Source organism: Rhopalosiphum padi, chromosome 3 (genome assembly GCF_020882245.1).
Source record: "Rhopalosiphum padi isolate XX-2018 chromosome 3, ASM2088224v1, whole genome shotgun sequence".
NCBI lineage: Eukaryota > Metazoa > Arthropoda > Insecta > Hemiptera > Aphididae > Rhopalosiphum > Rhopalosiphum padi.
The window spans coordinates 48,205,850-48,228,486 of NC_083599.1; the positions used below are offsets into that span (position 1 = coordinate 48,205,850).

General features: G+C 24.4%; 1 protein-coding gene across 1 annotated transcript in view; it reads right to left on the reverse strand.

Annotated features, from left to right (window-relative positions):
- LOC132928048 (voltage-dependent L-type calcium channel subunit beta-1-like) overlaps positions 1 to 12,829 on the reverse strand; it is a 53,932-nt gene extending 41,103 nt beyond the window's left edge. The window contains exon 1 of the mRNA XM_060992610.1: positions 12,561 to 12,829. Coding sequence (XP_060848593.1) covers positions 12,561 to 12,620 — 60 coding nt within the window. The 5' untranslated portion in view covers positions 12,621 to 12,829. The remainder of the gene's footprint in view (positions 1 to 12,560) is intronic.
- Positions 12,830 to 22,637: the final 9,808 nt, after the last annotated feature.

Genomic DNA, 22,637 nt, shown 5'->3' on the forward strand with positions numbered 1-22,637 from the left:
GCTTAAAAATTTAATTTATATTATAAAAATTATAGTATGATCTGCTATTATGTCTGATGTTAACTGTTAGCTTTATTTTAAATGATATATTAAAATTAAAAAAGTAAACATAATATCTACTACATATTTGTGAATAAAAAATATTATTATTATAATTTACAAAAGATCAAAACATTATATGATATTTGTATTGTTATTAAAATGATTTATTTTATTAAGTAATAATATGGAAGTTTGAATTAATTTTTGATGAAAACATTGCATTTGAAAATGTCATTGTGTGAATAAATAATAATAATGTACAAAGTTACAAGTATTCTACACGAATAATATTTTCAAATTACAATATAATAACTAAAACCATTATTCATCATTTAAATATATAATTTCGTCGAAATTTTAACTTAAAATATCTTTAAGAAAAACTGTGTTTATACATTTTTTTTCTGATTTTTTTTTCATATTCATAAATAAACCATATAGTAACAGAAAAATGTCATCGATAATCGGGACGGTATATGGTTATAAAAATAACTCATAGGGTTAATAGCTAAAATATGAAGTCGGAGATAACATAATAGTATAATAATGTACCGATGTCTATTAAGTGTGTAATTTATTATTAATTAATTAAATCGTGTCAAACTGTCGAAGAACGAATCATGATACTATGGTAGAAACGATAATATTATAGAGCTATATAGGTGTCATATAAATATGACGATACTCGAACAACATACGCATAGTATATATAGTACGTATATTTAATGTATAGTATTATATAGTATGATGGGTAATGATCCGTCGGTGTTAAAGTACATTATGTATTCTATGTGTTTATAAAGTTTAGAAGCCCTCCGTATAATAGGATTAGGTATTAATATACTGTATTTATGTATATATATATATATATATGGGCAGGTAGGTATGTGCTTAATAAAGTGTTCATTCGAGAAGCCTGCAGCTGCAGTGTATAAGATAATACATTCTCGAATTCTTCATCAATTATATAGAGTTTAAATGTGGCTGTGATGTCACATATTATATACGTTTATACCAATGTGTTTTATAGCTTGGGTATTATATAAGCATTGTAGCTGACTGCTGCAGTATTCTTACCGTAGGGCTCAGTAACGTATGTTTCTCCATCTCCCCCCTTCCCCATAATATTAAGTATGGAATTTTTACGATGAAAATCAGAATTTGTAGGGATTTATTTTCAAAGGAATAGCTAAAATAGTGTGGGGGCTGTAGAAACGCTTCTACAGTCCTCCCATAAAAAACTAATTTTTATCAACATTTTTTTGCGCGAATATTTAGAACGGAATTTGTACGCATTTGTACGACCACTTGCGAAATTCTTGGAAAATCCCTTCCCATCGAAAAACGTATTTTCAAAACTCGGCATTTCCTCAGTCCTCCTAAAAACTGAAAATCACTTCTTTCCAAAATAACTATTTGTTATTAAAAATTTGATTTTAAGGTGAGTTATGTAATGATTTTATTTAATATTCTAATGTAGGTGCATTATAATTTATTATTAAAATATATCTACGAAAATATAATAAAATATATACCTATACTTTTTTAATAATAATCTATTTGTTGAAAATATTTTTATGAAACACCGGTAAGTATAAAGATAGATACAAACCAATATGAGTTTTAAGAAACTTATGTTTTGCATTAATATCTTGTAATTTTTTTATTGTGAAAGTGTCAGATTAGATTTATTAATGCCTATTTAAGACAAAGTGGCCATTTTCTTCATTGTACACCCCATACCAAATTCTTGAGCACGTCAATATTATACCTACATATTTTTGTATATAGGTAGTTCATCTCTTAGTTCTTTATTTTTTAATTAAATCTCCTATAATTTTTATAGTTTTATACGTAGTGTCTAATTTAAGCTGACAGACCGTCATTGCTCAGAGTTGTTTTTCGTATATAATGATTTATACTGAATTCAGATTTAACATAATAAAATAACGAGAAACACTTGAGTATTCGACACAATATACAACTGTATAGCAGTGAACCTAATAGGTAATACCTTTATGTCCTATATACCTTTCATTTTTTCTTAAAAGATCCCTTTGCCCCCCTTCCACTCATCCTGTAACATTTTGTGAGCGCTTTTTTCTTTGTTAATATATTATATTTTCAAGTTTAGTTATAATAGTGTTAAAATATAACATAGGTACCTAGCCTCTTATATTAATATAATACATTTTAGTAAAAGATTTGTTTTAATTGTTATCTTACTTTACTAAAATCGTAGATAGAACATCGAATTTTGAAATTTTTTTTTTTATTATTTAAAAATAGCGTATCAGTACATTATATAAATCCAAAAAATTAATTTTGGAAAAGGTTTTTTGATGTATAGTAGTATAAAGATTGAATCATTGTTTCTGTCACAGATAAAACCCTAATATTGTAAAACCATTACTTTATTATTGTTCCGCTTGGAAGTATCTTACATACATAATTGCAGTATCTATGTACTAAATAAAGTGTATTAATGAATTGAAAAAGCTAGACTTAAAATAATACATTTTACTTCTGACAAGGTAAAATCAATACAAAAAAATACTACATTTACATAGTTCTTAATTAAACAACTCAAACGTCAAAAATAAAAAAATAAAATATGTGATAAACAGGATTTTTTACATTAAGTAACTTTTTATTCTTGTCTTTATCATACCTAATCGATTTTTTATTTTGTATAATACCTAAATCAAAATTAAAAACCCGTAAATACTTTAAATTCTCAACAAAATATCTTTGAATTACAAACACTTATTTTGTATTTCCATCATACATACAAGGTATAATTTTCAAAATATATTTTCGAGCTATTTATAAATAGCTATATATGTATATATAGACATTTGACATTATTGATTTTTCTATAAATGTTAGTAAAAAAATGGATGCACAGTAAAAAAGCTTGAAAATTTAATTCAAGATTCCTCATAGGTCGTTAATACTGGAATAATAAAAAAAAAAAAATAAGAGCGTAATTCCACAAATATTTTTTATGAATGTCTGAAGTTTAAGCTTGGATGAAATTGGATGTTGACGCGCAAAATAACGATTTTAATTTTGTTGTTTTATTATTAAGTATTATTCGTAGAAAATTGAAACGTTTCACTATTACATAAATTATAATTTTATATGTTCAATGAAATTTAATGGAATCTTGTATTAAATTTATTTCGACTAAATTTAAGGTATTTATGCTCATTTTAAATTCTTGAATATATTATTATAATAAGTTCGATGATTACAGCAAAAATGAATTTAAGTTATTGCTTAATCGTAGTAAAATAAATTGATATGGTAGAAATATGAAAAAGTTAATTTATTGATATAAATTACTATAGTTTAATTATAGCATTTGAGTAGGCACTCAATATTTTCAAATATCCTAATAATATTATACATATGGTATGAACTGGTCACAGGATAAACGATAGTCCATCATTTCAATAAAATAATTTGATTTACAATTTTGAATAATATATAATAAGTATATTTAAGATTTCCAAGGCTACAGATTTCTTCTGTAAATGCCACTTTTATGAATGGTCTATCATAAACGTCACTGTTGTTGTCGGGTAAACGGTTTTTTTTACGAATGAAACACCAATAAGTGTAATTAAATTAATTGTTAATCATATTTGATATTGATACACTTATATATGTTATTGAAATGTTTACCTAGCTTATTATACCTAATTTATCATTGACGAATAGTTGTTTTTAAATCTATTAGTGAGTTATTGTTTTTGATGTATAATAGTGAAAGTATTTTAATTTCAAAAGGGAATTTTGAAAAAAACTTAACTACTATGGAAAACTACACCAATTGTGTTTATGCGATACATTTGCTAATTTCAATACATATAAATGTTTGTACGTCCTGAATCGATTTACATAATATATAATAAATTATTTATAAACACAAATGCACAACAATCACTACAGTGGCGAAAATGAACAATTATTCGCTAGGTTCTGATAAATATTTGTGGCATGTTTAATTATTAAATTATACTACGTAGGGGTGAGAAATGCAATGCATAATTACAACCATCGTTTTAATTATTTCACACGTGCCAAAATACTATTAAATGCAATAATTATAGCAATAAAATTGTACAGTTATTGGAACTGGAGGTTTTCAAATATGTATAACATTATTACATTATATTATTACCATATACATCCTATTAGAAACGTAATTTTGTTCAACGAAAAACACAGTGCACGGGTACAATACCAACTTATTGTATAGGTTCAATAACCATTGTAAGAGTGCTTAGAATCAAAATATACGTAAGACGTAACGAAATAACTTAAATTCGCCTAACTTAGTCGAAATAGACAACAAGTGGGAATTTAATACGTAAGCAAACAAACAAGTAATGCTGTGGCATATACTTATTAAATAGTATTATACTATACTTATTACATTATAATACATGATTGTTGATGTATCAAACGTATGGGATATTTAAGTTTAAATAAGGCAATTATTACCATTTAATTCGTTAAATAATAAATACCTTTGTTTTGTAAACTGTTATAATTAAGCAATATATAAAAGCTTATATCATTATCTATCATATTTATATAGAATTACCACTATGTAAGAATTATTAGTATAATAAACAAAATTAATTACTGTTTATTTTTTAACAAAATTAAAGCTCTGCATGTGAGTCGCTTACCTACACATTATTAAATCCATTATAATCATTATATTATTATTATTGACTGCTATCACTTACAGGATATTTATTCATATATACACTGTTTTTGCTATTTTTAACAATAATGTAAAAAAATAACATAACATTTGTGCAAAGGGGGATGGTTATATAATAAATGTTAATATTGCAAAAAAAATATCAATATTAAAAAAAAAATCGAGTTATTATCACGGTTGGTGTAAATGATTTATATTTGAATCATGATGTCTTTTGTGTAACTTGTTTGTCGTTGAATGATCACGGAAAATATGATATTAACAATATAATGATATAAAATTGTCACGTTTTTTAATTGTATTAAAAAAATAATAATGGCGTTTTTAAAAGAAAACAACTCTTTTAAAAAAAAAAATATTTTCTAACTAAAATAATTTCACCTATAGAGACAAGTTACTCGAGTGAACCAGTTGTAGACGCCACAACAATTCAAATATTGGTTTTTGAGAAGTTATTTCATTGGTAAAATACTAGAAGACAACACTAAATTTAGACTGTTACAAAATGTATTTATTTAAATATGGAACTTTTTAAAGTAGGGACATTTTATACAATTTTAATTTTTACCTGTCAACACTGTTTAGTTCTATAATTTGAGCTTAGACTAGCAGGTGTATATATAGGCTAAGAATTTCAGTAAAGATCTCGTCGTCTCCTTTTTTAAAGATGGGTTAAGTTCGCCCCTGTCTAGGTTTCGACATGTGACGGTAACACTTGCCATTATAAAAATTAAAAAGTAAAAACGGCTAATAATAAAAAAGTTAATGGAACAAGAGGATGAAATATCAAGTTACGCACGATGACTATTATATATAGCTTGAAGTTCCGATTTGTTAATGTTGTAATTAATTATTAAGTAGTAATAAATATGTAATGGATATATCGATGACAACAAATTATTGAGACATATATACTTCACAATGATTTATTTTTTGTTCATATATTTACGATGGATATATATATAATAACGTACTACATGGGCGCGGTGTTCGATTAATCTACGCCCAGATTCTAGTATGTTTATGATAAATTTAAAATGCTATATAATATTAATATTACGTCATGAAGACATGAACAAATTTAACAAAAAGATTCGAAACATTTTTCACTTTTTCAGTTAACTAATAATTGTTTTAATTATTAATGATTCGTTAATACCAAAAACATATGGGATTTTTGAAAGTATAGCTAATTAGGTAATAATAATACAAAACGTATAAAAAAAATATATTTCAATGTTCATACACTCTCAGTATTTATATATTGTATTTTACACACAAGTGAATCATGTTTATATAAAATTCTGTGTAAATTTTAACCAAATACTTTTTACGGTGCACCCTTTGTGATAGTATTAGTATATTATTTTTTATCTCTAAGGATTCACGACGAGTCATTAACTTGTAAGTTATGTACTTATGTGTATATAACTATTTAACATTTTACTATTTATACCTACCATGAACACATCAAAGTGTAAGAACTAAGAATTAAACATTTATACGCGTAGGAACCTATAGATACGTAACATAATATTTTAATATATTTTATGTTATACTACATACCACTTTTTAATTTATTGATTTTATAACTTCCTCTATATAATGTTGATGATTTGGTTGAAATTCACATATTTGTTTCCCTTAGTGTCTTAATACATTATCGACGTTTGACTTACAAATGGAAAGTTATATTTTTATTTATTTTGAATTACTCTGTGTGTACAACATTATAAAGTTTAATCACCTACTATATATTGTGTCAAACAAGTTATCAAATCAATCATTGTCTCTATCAGAAACGTCACAAAAATTATGTCTTCATAAAATGATATGTGTGGTAAAAATAAAAAACTTTCTAAAAAAAATCAAATATTTTCTTTAGATATACCAAACTTTTTATGGGGTATATTTTTCTATAGAATAAACTACTCAGTGAATAGATATAGTACTTTTGTAAATAAAAAAAACTATGTTACGTAAAATATTATAAGCTATCTAGTATCTATTCTTAATAGTATGCGATGTGTTTCTATCTAATTGGGAATTATAAAATCAAGCAATTTAATATTAAGTTATGTTTTTTTAGACAATTCATCAAAAATAAAATATTTTTATCATTATTAAATAATATGTATGTATTAAATATTAATGTACTATATAGTTTGTATTTGTATTCTATCATTCAGAGATCAAAAGAATAAATTTTGTAATTTTGAAACTGATTTTTTCATTAAAACATGATATTCTCGATTATGTAAGAAAGTCAATTAATTCAAATTTGAACAAACAAAAATACTAAAAATAGTCTTTTATATATTATATATTTACTATTAAATACAACTGAAGACCTTTGAAAAGTTAAATATAAAGATAGTTAAAATAATGAAAATTAAAAATGACTGAGAAAGGAAATTCTTACAACACAGACAGACTTTGATTTTGAAATATGCAGAGAATTCACGAAGAATTGCGAACAAAATACCTCATATTATTATAATAATATAATATTATACTGTTATTAGTTACGTTTAAAGTCTTAACATTACTAACAAGACGCTGACAACTTGTTGTACCTATTAAAAAATAAACTAAGAAGGAACGTGAGAATATTTAAGCTTTATATAGTTAATTTAACGAACATTATTTAGCGTGAAAATAAATTAAATATTATACAATGTGCATTGTCTGTGTACTCAACACATAAAGCGTATATATCGATTATGTAGATACCTGTTGTCAGTAATAAATTAAAAGTATAATACTTAAACATCACTACAATTATTATATTTTATACTTACATAGGTGCATATAATACGTATATTTATATTATGTTATACCTACTGTTAGTTATTATTTAATATTCAGTAAATTGTACTTGTATGTGTTGTTATTGATGTTGCATTTACATTTTAACAAATTTTAAATCGTAAAGTGATGTAATATCAAACACGGAACCAAGCATAATGTTTATTAAAAATAAATCACTCAAAAAAATTAGGTTTAAGTAATTGCGAGTACAGTAGACAAGTAAGTAAACTATATAAAGTAATATTAACGTATTTACTACCTGCAGAACTAAATAGTAAATATATGTTATATTTAATACATTTAATACATCCGTGTGTTAGAATAGTAATATAACTCTCGATATTACAAAATATTATACGTCATATACTATGTAAACATCATTATATGATGCACGTATAACAGTAATAATACACTATATCATGATTAAACTGGATGTAATAGTGTTGCTACTATTGGAAACGAAAAAAAATAACGTTAAAGCACAATAAAATATTTGTAGTAGACTAGAACAACAAATTTAAGAAAAATAATGTAGAACATTTTATATGGTTCAAAAGGGAAATAAATAAGCCGGATCTCACGGAGTACAAATGTTTAGAATAAAAATAAGTAAGTAGTATTATAGTTGACGAATACAATTAATACAGTTTATGATTGAAAATTATAAAATGTAACATAGCAATAATTATATGGAAAATCGAGAAGAAAATATATTTAATAGACATTTTTGGAGTAAATCACGCTACACAATTAAAAACATAATGTACAAATACGAATTAATGACATGAATATTATGTAGTACATATTAATATATTATTTAGTAATTAGTATTAGTATAAATATAATTTATAAGACAGAAATGTGTATACAATTATACTAAAATTATATGTATTTTTAGATTTTGAGTAAACAATGAATGTATAAATTTTACAATTTATATTTTATTTTATTTTTTGTTGATCATTAAATACATTGACATCTAGGCCATTAGTACGACTGTACGAGTATAAAGATTTTGTGTAAGGCTAGGTTTTATTTATATATTTTTTTTAAATTAAATTATACAGTTCTGTTTTTTTTTTAAGAATAAAATTAAGTTTTATATATCCTGTGGGTTTAGTCCAAGTGATTTACAGATTTGTTCGAATAAGTGGAATTGATTGCAATACTGGTTGTATTTGTGGCATTTTTATTTTTTATTTTTGTGGTAAAGTACTTAAAGAAAAAAATTCTCTGATCATTATTAACTTCGATAAAGGTTTTTTTTTATAGAAAATTGAATTTAGTTTGTATTTTTAGGAGGTGAAAATTTAAAAGTCTTAGCTCTTTTTATTATAATTTAAAAAAAATATATAAATATCAGTTACAATTGTAAGACTAATTTGTTAGTATAATTTAATACTAACAATAGATTAATAGTTAATAAATTGTTCGAATGTACTCGTATGGTATTAAAATAATATATTTCGTTAATTTGGACATAAAACCTATTCTTAAATGTTATATTGAACTACATCCGCATGATTGATGACTTATATATAATATATAATATACTATTGTATATAATACTTTTTTATTTATAGATCTACGTAATACAGTTTCTAAAATTTTAATTTTGATCATAATTCATAATCGAATATCAGATATTCTATTAGATAGCACATAAAGTTAGAGTTTAATTTTGAACTCTGTATCTTTAATAGACTATAATATTTTTATTGGAATTTATTTAGAATATTCTTTTATTGCTTTTTACTTTTTAGTGCATCGAAACCCCAGCATTTTAAGTATATTATAATATACATTATTATAGGCAATATAATACGTTTTATAAGCAATCCAAAGAAAAACATATTCCAAAGAATGTTCCAGAAATGTAATAGTATTAGATAAAAAGAGAAGTTTTTTATAAAAAAAAGTCATCACCCACGTACCTATTATGTTTCCATGTGCACAATCTACATATTGGAAAATATTATATTTAATGCTTTTATAATGCAAGTATATCGATGTCATTATATTATTAACAAATGCAATTTTTACTTACTTTTCAATGTTCTAAAGGATAATTAATACAAAGGGTAACATAAAATATATATTATTACAATTATTAGGTACTAATAAACAAAAAATTGATTTTTTTTTTTTTTGAAATTTATAATCTATTAAAATTTGCTAATATATATATATATATATATATTACTAAATGTTAACACAAACTTGAAGATATTGAATTAAGAAAATTTATTGAGGTTTTAAAATTTACTATCTGTTTAAAAATGATTTGTGACTAAATTTGTTTTAAATAATTAAGTTTTTTTTTATTGGTATTTTATTATTTTATCATTATACGCATTTATCAAGGAAAAAATGATAAAAGTTATTAAAGCCTAAAGGTAAATAACATTTTGTAAAAATTGGTTTTTTTTTTTGTTATGTATACCAATTTGCCAGTGGCGCTGAAGTCGTTTTTAAATTATATTGAAGAATAAACGTTCATTCTTTTTAGAAATATTTTCCGTTAAATTCACACAAAAATATTCTTGATAAAAATAAATTCTTTTTTTTTGAACTCAGATAAATAGTTCGGCTTTACTATTATTTATTGTAAAAATGTTAAAAGTGCATTTTTTCATACTTCGAACTTTGTAGTTTATTTAAAGGTAAATGTTTACAAGCATCAACAATCACAGTCTACAATATAATATAATTAGGTATTATGTAATTACAAGGCATAGAATACTGCCAAAATACATGCACAATTCTTTAGCGTTTATTAAAGTTTGTTGGAAAATGGCAATGGAAAATATTTTATAGAATTAAAATTTCTTTACGCTAAAAAATATATTGGAAATTATATGTATATAATATATATATTCAATTTAAATAATATCATCGATCTAGATTTTATATGATTGTTCATTATTATTTATAATAATTTATGGCCGAAGTTTTCAAGATATTAAATTTTAAAATATTTCAAGGAGAGTATACATAAAATTAGGTATGTCTTTTCGGTTGACAGGTAATCATAATTACTTTAATATTTGAATGGCTTTTGATAGAATAATGTATTAAGATAGATTATGAAATAATGTATTTAAGTTTATTGATGGGAATACACTTTTCTGTTAGTTTTTTTCATACTTTCAGACATGTTTTATATTTATATATTATTATTAACCTAAGTGTACCATTAAATTTGATCGAAAGCTACGAAACATAGGATGAAAAAATACAATAACGAAAACATTCAATTATAGAGGTTGCAAGGGGTCTTAACATTTATTATAAAATTGGCTTTAATCATCCGTTGTTGGGAAGTAAAATAATAAAGTACCTAAGACATATAATCATTTAGATTCATGAAAGTCATCTAGACGTCATTTTTTTGTGATATAAGTGTGTATATATATCGTACTTGTATACAATGTAACATAATTTAAATGCATTTCATGGTTGTGCAGAATAGGTTTTGTATTGATGTGAAAGGACTGAGAAGACTACATACGGTGGTATTTTTGTTAAGAAATATATATTTTTTTTCTTATTGATCTTAGATACATCAGCGGCTAGGCCATTATAGTATATAGTACATTTATAATTATTTCATTAAATTTGTATCAAATTATAAAGTTCAGATTTTTTAAGAAATATAAGTAAGTTCATTATATTTTTAAGGTTTGACTGATTTTTTTGGAGATGTAGGATTGATTGCATCAAAATTTGAATTTTTAACATTCTGTGAAAATATGGTTAATTTGTCAGGAAAACGCCACATTTATTACTAATATACATAGAACAGTATCAGTTTACGTTATAAAACTCTAGGTATAAAAATTATAAATTTATAAAATATAATTTGAAATACCCATTTTCCCTTGGTTTTAGAAAAAGTGACTTATTTTATACTTCCATATAAAGATACAAAAACAAAGTTGTTTTTATACATATTTTTTACGTTAAATTTTCTGTATATATTAAGTATATTTTATGTATTGTCAAAATACATAGCCAATAACAGCTATAGGGAACGTCAAAAAAATAAAAATCCACATTATATAACTCTAAATATAACCCAAATACCGAATCATAATAATGTATACGTTTATAACCTAAATGATAATTGATAATGAAATGATTAATAATTAATAATGAAAAAAATATGTTAACATATTTACCTATTATAATAAAAGTGATTCAGAATTAAATATTAGTGTAGTAAATTTTAATTTATTTTGTAGAATAAAATCGCTAGACGCATTTTCTTTATATTTTTCATGAATTTTCTATTATTTTTCACTAATATTTATTAATTTATTATACCATATAATATTTATACAAATACATATAGTATACTAGACATTCATATTTTTTTACTTTAAATCTTAGTAAATTGTATTATATTAAAAATTATAATAATTGATAGTAATATAGCCAATATAGGTATATTTTATTTTGAATAGAAATTTAAGTTGACACATTGTTACATTAAATTATTATCAAAATAATACATAATATTGTCAATATTCATAGTTTTTTAGATTATTCTATATTAATTTATATTAAAGGTACTATAATATTAATTATTATATAATATTGTTTCTGTTAAAAAAAAAAGTGAAAACAATTTATTGGATACCTATGTGTTTACATATGAAAAAATGCATTCAACTTGTATAAACTTGGAATTCTTCGCACAGCTTGGTTGATAATAGTTTAAAAGCCAATACTAGCGGAAATCAAGACTATGATTTTATTATCCGACGATGGAAGAAATTACAATTTATAAACGATACGGACTATAATACACGTTAATTAATAATAATACACTTTGACTCTATGAGTTATATAAAAAATACTACGGTAGGTATACCTAGCCAGTACCTAGGGTAGTTTAATCGAAATAGGAAAAAATAATTGCACAAAAATCGTATCAAACACAAGTTAATTAAAACGCACTTACCTTTCTGAGAATGATGAACGCTTTGTTGTGATCTTTTTTGGTTTTTCGGAAATGAGCCATCTCTTGCTAGAAATGGATTATTTATTATTCGATGGAAAAAAAAAATCCAAAAAACGGGATTTTTGTCTCGGCGTTAATGAAAAAAATATTATTAAAATATTTGATGAAAAAAAAAATTAACAATAACCAACTATGACCGCCGTACCTACTCCACTGTGTGGTCGGTACGGAACAGTTGTAACAGTCGAAGAAAAGCGAATGCGCGAGACTGAGCGGACACGGACGACTCGTCGTCAGCAGGGACGGACGGAGTTTAGGCGAGTGTAAAAATAGATCATCGCATCCGCGATAACGCCGTGCTTATTAGTGAGTGGGGGTGGTGGCGGTGGTGGGGAGGATAGGGTAGGCGAACACTGTGTACATACAGACAGGCGTTGTAGTGTTGTGATATTTTTTTTTCCTCTTTCAAACTAACCTGTCGTGTGCGCGGTTCATACAAAATTATTTGAAAATAATATAGGTAATTCACGCGTGCTCATAATCATACATAATAATAATAATATAGATCAGTGACGTTCAAATGAATTTGTCATTGGCCATTGGTTGGAACTACGCTAATTTTTTAACATACACTATAATCATAAAAAACATAATTATTTAAGGATTATAGATCAACTAATACAATTATTAATAACATAAAATTAAAATGATTTAATATACGCAACATTTGTATTTAGTGACTATCTACCGAAATTAATAATGATGAATTGAAGCCATTGAGTCATTGAGATAACTCTAGAATATCTATTAATAAAGACATAAATAAACATTCTAATTTCTAAGTACATTTTTAATTTAGCTGTAAAAGAAAGAAAAAAACCTAAAAGTTATATTGTGTACTTTATGATACAAATATTTTATGTTTGAAATACTTATTTGATATTTACTTTATTTAAACAAATATTTTTCTTAGCCCAAAGCACATTTAATAAGTTCAGTATTTATCTATATGACTATACCACAGTCAGTAAATATTAATAATTTATCAGATTATAAAAAAATATATTATTATTCACATTATTTTCTTTACAAAAATATCAATAAGATATTATAATTTTATAAATTTTACAATAATGTTTATTGAAAAAAAGTTCACGCGAAATATCCATCCATCTCACTACCATTTTATCGCCCCTGATATACTTAACAATATATTTATTACTTACACAATATGATATTATTATGTGGTATATACCAGATATCAATATATATTATCTGGTACCTATCTATTTTTTTCACCACATACCAGGGTATAGATAATATTAAAATAGTAATGATATGTGAGTGTTCTATTGATACCTATAGAATGTCAATCATTGAGATGTATTCTTATTATTATTATTTACTGAATAAACTATAAATTATATAAGTTTTTTAAATTGTAATCTAAAACTCAAAATGTTATAACTTATAATAATACATATTTAATATTTTCTATTTTTCCCAAGAAAATTATTAATGCGTGACGAATAATAATGATACTAAAATGGTTTGTTTATTATCACCAATATAAATCAGTGCTCATCATAGGTTGATGAAAAACTGCTTACAACTTACAAGTTTACATGTAAAATTTTCTGCATTTAGAACAATAAATAACCACTGTTATTTTAATTGACATTTCAAGTTGGTGTAATATTATTATAATATATGTAGTATTATAGTATTAAATTGCTTAATGTGAATATAGAGAATTCGCATCATATTTTAAAAAAATATTCGGAGCTGAATTGTAAATTTATATTTTTTGTTACAAAAATGTAATCTATTTTTCTAAAAATTCATTAGGCAACAAATTCAAATAAAATTAATTTTTATAATTCTAACTTTTATCTTTTAAAATTAATATAATTTATTATACAAATAATACATTTTTATTAGTTAGTGAGTTTTTCATCTTAAATTGTGTCTGTATTTTTTGATTATTAATAATAAACATATTTAAACGTACGCATCTCGTATATATTATGTACATAGATAAGGGTATATTCAATTTTATAATTTATTTTTAAAACGTATAATTTATATCAATACCTACTGAACATAGTTTCATAATTATATTATATTTACTATATTTGTTTATCATAAAACTGTATTTGTATCAACATAAAAAATATATGGTATGTTGGTTTGAGTCGATAGATTTAAAATATGTTGATAAATATATGAAATTTGAATTTACTTGTTGAAGTTCAAATTTAAACGTTAATTATTGAAATTTAGATACAAGCTCAATTAAAATTTAAAAATATGAAAGGCAACAATTATTTTTAAACAAATAGTATTGTAGATTTGTAGCGAAACTACAAAATATAGCCTCAACGCCTTAATTATATTTGGATAGTTACACATCTTGTCTATATGCGGATTCTTATTTTAAATATTTTTTACAATATATGTTTTTAGTTTTAGTACCTATTCATTAATCGTTTAAAATAGTTATATTTAATGAAACTTAATTCACGAATAATACTATACCCAATGTATATTATAATAGTATTATAAAGTATTACAATAATAAAATAACATTGTTAATCTGATTTGCAACAATTCCTATAAAGTAGCAAAACTTTCTTGGCAAGAAAATAGTTGTCACTAAAAAAATTATTATTATTTTTTATTATAATCATTAAAAGAAAAAAATGTATATATTTATATATAATATTATAATCAGTTTTTTTTTTACCTTATTTTATATTATAGTTCTATACTTCTATTTGACTTCATATATAACAATATATAGTCTGGATAATAGACGAAATCGTCAACTTATTTTGTTCTGAACGCTATTAAATAAATCGTTCAAAGTAAATTCTATGTATATTTGTATTAAGAAGACATTTGGCTGTGTTATTTAATTAAAACTTTTATCTAAGAAAAAAATACATAAATATTTTCTCTTTAAAATTAAATCTTTATAATATTGTTTGTTTAAAAGAAGGGCTTATTTAATTGAAAATAAAATAGCAAATTCGTACAGATTAATAATGCAATGTTTGACGTTGACCTTATTGTGATAAAATTATGTTTGTTTTGAGAATATTATGTGATGATTATTTTCAGACAAATCGAATAACAATTTACTGCGTCGACTGTCAATGTGGTGAATTTATCTCTCTACGAAGATTCAAAGAATTTTGTTTACCATCGAATGAAAGCGTGTATAGTGGGGTTGCAAAACTATAAAGAAAAACGAACAATGTTTACAATCTGCTTAAAAACGGTAAATAATTGTTATGAAGCATTTTTCTGGGAAATTCTTTTCGTTTATTTTTAACTTTTATAAGATTTCCCGTGCCCTTTGTTACTGCATCAGTCGAACGTATAATAATAATAGCGTCGCCTGGAAATGTGTATATTCGATCGCGCAAACAAACAAAAAGTATTATTTGTATGTATATAATATATATCTACCAATCACTATACACACAATCAAATCGATCAACGTGTATTATAATTTAAAGGTACCCATATCTCCAATCTAAGGAATCGAACACAATTGAATGTGTTACAGCAGGGTGCAAAATATATTCTCGTCCGGACAGTTTAAGGTCGCCGGTGGCTGGAAAACTTTATCCCGTTGTCTCTATTGTAACTTTGCAAGTCAAATTAACCCTCTCTCCCTCCACCACCACAAGCCGTTGGCAATAAGACGCTGAACACAGAAAATCGAGAATTTCGAGTCTTGTACACACACTCACTATATAATAAAAAAAATAATAACTAAGCATGCTTATTGCTCATTTGCCCATTTAATAATAAATGTAATAAAATATTCTGATTTTTGGAATTTTTAAGTATGCCCACGAACCATATTTTAATATATTTAGATTTTTTATGCAATTTAAGGAGCAACCTAATACAAAGTTTTTTTTTTTAATGAGATCCGCCCTTTATTATTGAAATTATTAAGAATATGATGCCTTTTGAAAATGTTTATGTATTTGTAATCGAAATTTAAACGAGTATTTTCTAAGTAATTTAACTGAATAATATCTACTAAGGATACTGTAGTCCTTGATAATAAATAGACTTAAAAGATATTAGAAATCATCCCCCCTCATACCCCCAGATTTTGTTGATTATTTGAAAATTAATAATAATTATATTATTATACCTATTTATATTTTATAATTTAAAAAAATTGTTTGAATAAAATAAACAGTAGTCTAAATATTATATATATTTTAAACCATTAGACCTATTTTTAACCATTCCATTTGTTTTATTGAACCTTGTTTTATTGAACCTGGTAGGGAACTACAATTTGATTTAATATAAATTTAATTTAATTTTCGAACCAACTTCTTCTATCATTGTCGAGTCATTAGTAGAAACACTTTATTAATAACAAATTATTTTTATTAACAAAGCGTTACCCTTATACTTGTTGCATATATATTGCATCTTAGTCAGTAGATTGGTGGGAATTAATACTTTGTTTTCTATGCAAAGCAACATTGCCGGAGCTTAGAAATTCGTACAAGCCGTACAAGCCGTACAATCATACATATTATTAAATAAATGGCAAATGGCAATACATATCTTTTAAGTAGTCCTTCTTATATCGCAGACTTTATATACAATTTAAATTTTGTTTACATATCATATATATCGCAACCTGTAAAGATAATGGTATTTATTTTCGTGTTTTTACTGCGATTATTGTACTAATAATAATATATGCATCAATACATCTACCTACCCAATAGTGTAGACACTGTTGAATAATATTATATACATTTGTTATTTATTGATACGTATTTGTCTAATCTAATACAGAGATTATATTATTATTATTATGCAAATATTTGAAAGAAAAGAAACAAATAACAATTTTGAAAAATGACTGCCATGGTGGCCATAGTACTAAATCGTTATAATGAATCATTGTAATCGGAACTCAGTTTATCATCGCACTGCCACAACCATTTTGACAAGTTTACTGCCATGAATTGAGCATCACAGCCCACGGGATGTGCTCACCGATGATAATACCTATTTACATTTTACAGAACAAATTTGTAATTAAACCGTTTGATATTACGATGTGATGGAAACATTAATAACAAACATAAAACAACTTTCATATTTTCATGAGGTGTTATAAAAGTTTATACTCACGTCAAATACATATTATAATTAATTGGTAATTCGATTCATGTTTATTTTACAAATACAAACACTGAAACTAAAAGTTTCAGTAAAGTAGGTTAATATTCAGTTGTTTATCCTTTATACGCATTAACGCATTATTGGTACATCAATAAAAGTGAAAAACAATAGAAATGCTCAATTATTAGAAATGTGATGAGCATTATTATTATACACCTACTACGAGTATTGTCAGTTTTTGTATATTCATATCAAGCTTTGCTTATTATTTATACTCCAATATTATTTACATTTGCTGCAGCATTACTAATAGCAAGATAATTATTTATAAGTTTATAATAGTAACATAAATATACAGTATGTCACAGAAGACCTGTATTACCCTAAGTATCTCCATGACAAATATATTTATTTAAAATATACTTATGATTTTTTTTTTTTTGTAACTTTTGGTAAGAGTATTTCAATCAATAATAGCTAAGTTTTAACAATTTTAAATTAAAAAAATAAATTAGTTATTAATTTCATCATCTTACTAACATTTTTAAATTATTATTCAAAATTAGAAATTAAAAATAATTATATAGGTCTTATGTAATTTAGTCCATTTTCGTTAAATTTTAATATTTTTATTTTAAAATAGTTTAAAATCAAACTATTGTATTAAATATGTGAATTTTTGAAGAAAAAAAATTGAAACTTATGCCACTCAATTAGAATTTTCTTACAAATTGTTGTGAATAAAACGACATTTAAATTGTTAGATATACAGATATCTGAGATACTAAGAAAAATACACGATTTAAGCAGAGAAACACTGTATGTAGGTTATCCTCAATATAAGAATCATTTTTCGTATGCGCTCAATGACTTATCATTGAATTCAGATGTAACTTTTCCAATACAGTGATCAATTCAATGATGAGGTAAACTCGACACCTATAATTGTAATACAATAGAGCAGGTTATGTTATATACTTATATATAATATATTGAAATATCATTTCAATGAATTTAATTGCACTTTTATCATTTTTCTAATATATAAATATTAATATTTAATAATACAATGCGTATTATAAAAGTCTATGAATATAAATAATAATCACGATTAGATAGATATATATATATATAACTACCTGAATACCGTTATCCCTTTAGTTAAGCATATAAGAGTAACTTTTGTTTTGCTTTATAAAAATCAAAGACTGGAGGTGGTATACTGTTTTCATCATTTATTTCAAATAATCACAATATTATACAAATGCAAAGACCTCTAATCGTCCTGTAAGACTAAAACCAGTAGATGAAACTTGTAGAGGTTAGCAAGAAACTAGAAAGTATAATATCTATGCTCAGTATAAGTTCTGAGTGAATTGGAAAAATTAGTTTGGCCGTGTTTTCTCATCACCCAGAATTTATGGATACCCTTTTAATCAACTAGAATGACTTGTTTATATGTTGGTATTTAGATACCTTTATGGCATTATATCCCTTTACTATGACTACTATTGCTGGTTACTACCATCACCACCCACAATATTTTAATTTAAACCATAGCTAAAAAATTAACAGCTATTTATATTATAATACTTAATGGTTAAGATTTTTAGTTACTTTTTTCTGGTGTCTTAGGACGCTTTTTCTTATATGCAAAATTACGTCTTTTGAGTGATATCTACAGGACTATACGAATTATTTTAATTTTATTTTGAAAAATTTAACATTTTATTTTTTAGGGCATATTCATATTTTAGCATATTTTACACAGATTTTAATTGTTTTTCTTTAAATATAAATAACTAATAAAACAATATTGTTTTTTTAAGGATATATTAAAAATTTATATCGTAATAACGATTGTAGTGAACGTAAATTATTATTGTATAAAAGGTTGTAATGTAACGATATATATCACCAACTATTAAATAATTCCTTATATATAATATATTTATATTTATATATATATTAACAATGTAAAATACGTTGTGTAATATGTAAAGAGTAGAGACATAATATAATATAATAATATACCAAAAGACGGCAATAGCCAACTTTTACAATAGCCGTTGGTTTTTATTTTATTTGCTGCATGCAAAAAAAGATTTTTTTAAATTTAATCGTATGTCCAACTTTCATCATGAGGGAATAGTACTACAAATCCCTGCCAGCAACCCACGGTCAGCGAGCAAAATTAAATATGGTAAAAAGAATAACTAAATATTAAAACCTTTTTTAATATGATATAAATAGTGTTTTGGCTGTTACTTTTTTCGTCTAATAAATTATCCTTATTATTATTTTAACTATTCTTAGGTATAGGTACCATACATTATTAATTTATTAGGATAATTGTATAGATTCAGATCTGATATTATTATCATTACAATATTGTAGTCCTGAGTTTAAAAAAAAAAAATTAAAATTTTGAAAAGTTAAAGGTTATTTAAACATTTCGAAATTTTCACCAATTCTAAACGATTATAATGAACGTTATATTGGTAATAATGGAAAAACTCAGCATATTGCCCTCCAAAATATTGTTATCTTTTAATTTTATAATAGATATATTTACTCTAGAACCAAAATTGAGCGAGTTCTACTCAGACTTTGTAACGCGTTTTATCTATGTCGTATGTGTGAAGACGGAGACAACACATGCAGGTGCGACGTCCTCTTAACGCTCGCATGAACTTTCTCTGACTCGCGTAAATAAAAAATAAATTACCTAAACATTACTATTTACCCAAAATGTAAATGTAAATGTATTTTTTTATTATTCTCAATTATTCTCCTAACGATATTGGAGGTGTTTATTACTGTTTACGTGTTGATATTTTTAATATAAGACATTCATTATTTCAGAAAACACAAACATTTTTGAAAATATTTCTTTTACATAATTTTAAGTCATTAGAAAGTAATATTTTTTGAAAAAAATTTATCTTTCAATATTTTTATCGTTATAATTTCTAAGCTTTTTACTCTTTTGAATGAAAACAAAATAATATTTCATAATCATTTGCATTATATTACGCCATTTTATCTTTGTATTTCAACAAATCAAATTTATATAACTATGGACTATTGTAGCGTGTAATATAATTTAATATATGACCATATAGATACGTACATCGTACACTAAAAAGAAGATTGTCACAGCAGAAATCATTGATATGATATTATGAAGGATCGAATGTTGTCAATGTTGATGGTGTATTTCAACTTAACCTAATTTAATGAAATGAAAGAAAAGAGTAAAATATTGGTAAGAAACAAATTCCTTTAATATAGAAATACTTATTAACGAGTCTATGTGTAAAATAAACATTTTCAAGACTGCAAATAAATAAATTAATGTATATTGTACAATATACGTGCATCGTTATAATATGTATTATATAGTTTAAACCAATAACATAATATAATTCTATACCTATATGTTTATACGAATCCTTAATAGGATACATTTTTTTTTTAATTTACACTCATCTTAATGGACTTAAATTTAAATAATTTATAAGTTTTGATATTATAGGTAGTTGTTATTATTTTTAACTTTTGGGTTTTTACATTTTTTAAGTTTATTAAAGACATTTATTTTGATTTAAAAATACTGCGGTAGAAATGATATAGTTTATATTATTAAGGAAACTATTTTTCATTGTACAAACTACAAATCACTTATCATTTAAGTTTTTTTGGAAAAGTGCAAATATAAGTTATAATCTAATATGTATATATTTTTTAAATGTTTTATTATTTTTATTATTAAATAATAAATTGTATTGAAAATATTGAACTAATATTTGCGTATACCGTATACGTCAATATAATACGAGTATGTGTAACATGTATACTCGATAATATATATTATACCCATTTAATATAATATGCTACCATGCGTGCATAGTACTTTATGTACATATACCCAACAATATTCAACTAGAAATTCCGGATGGGTGACCACCTTGAACATTTAATGATGTGTGCCCATACATGACACCGCGAACATACACTTATATAGATTAATTTTTACGTGAGTCTTGTGTGTATATATTTTCATTATTATAATTATTTAATTTACAAATAATGTATGTCAATCTGTTTTTTTATGTATAAGTTTGCAATAAAAAATATATAATATATATATTATACCTTATATTCTATAATGGTTCTATTTTTTTCTCTATAATATGTAAAAAGAGATAATATTACATTCCATACCGACTTCCTACTTATATCTAACCAAGGCCGTAACTGGAAATTAATTTCAGGAGGGGTTTTAAGCTAAAAATTGTGTTCTAATTTTATTATATTATATGGTTATATAGGTTATTTTACAACCACATAATATAACACGAAAAAATTTCGGGGGACCCTTTTTTTTGTTTGAAACTTGTATTTAAATAATATTTAGATATACAGTGAAACGTCCATATATTATAACATTTATAACGAAGTCAAATAAACAACAACAAAAAAATCGTAATATGGAGGAATTCGTTAAATAGAATTACGTAATCATTACAATGTAGGTCATAAAAAGGTTCTTAAAAATATTTCGTTAAATAGAAGTTCGTTATATGGAAGTTTCACTGTATTATAAAATACTGCAGAATTGCCTTGTTTCTTTGGTGGGTGAGCTTTAGGCTTTGGCATGATGCAGGATGGAGTTAACCAGATCCTACAGAATCTGACTTGTCTGGGTCACTCCAAATACTAAAAATTCGTTTGCGAAGCCAATTTTCTGAATTCCATCTATAATACATCATTTTTAAGTACTTAACAGTTAGTAGACATAAAGTCAATGATCTACTTCAAGTCATTTTGTCAAAATTTAAGATTTAAAGGTTTATAAAATAAAACTGTGACTATCTATATTTTTATTTTAGTATTGTT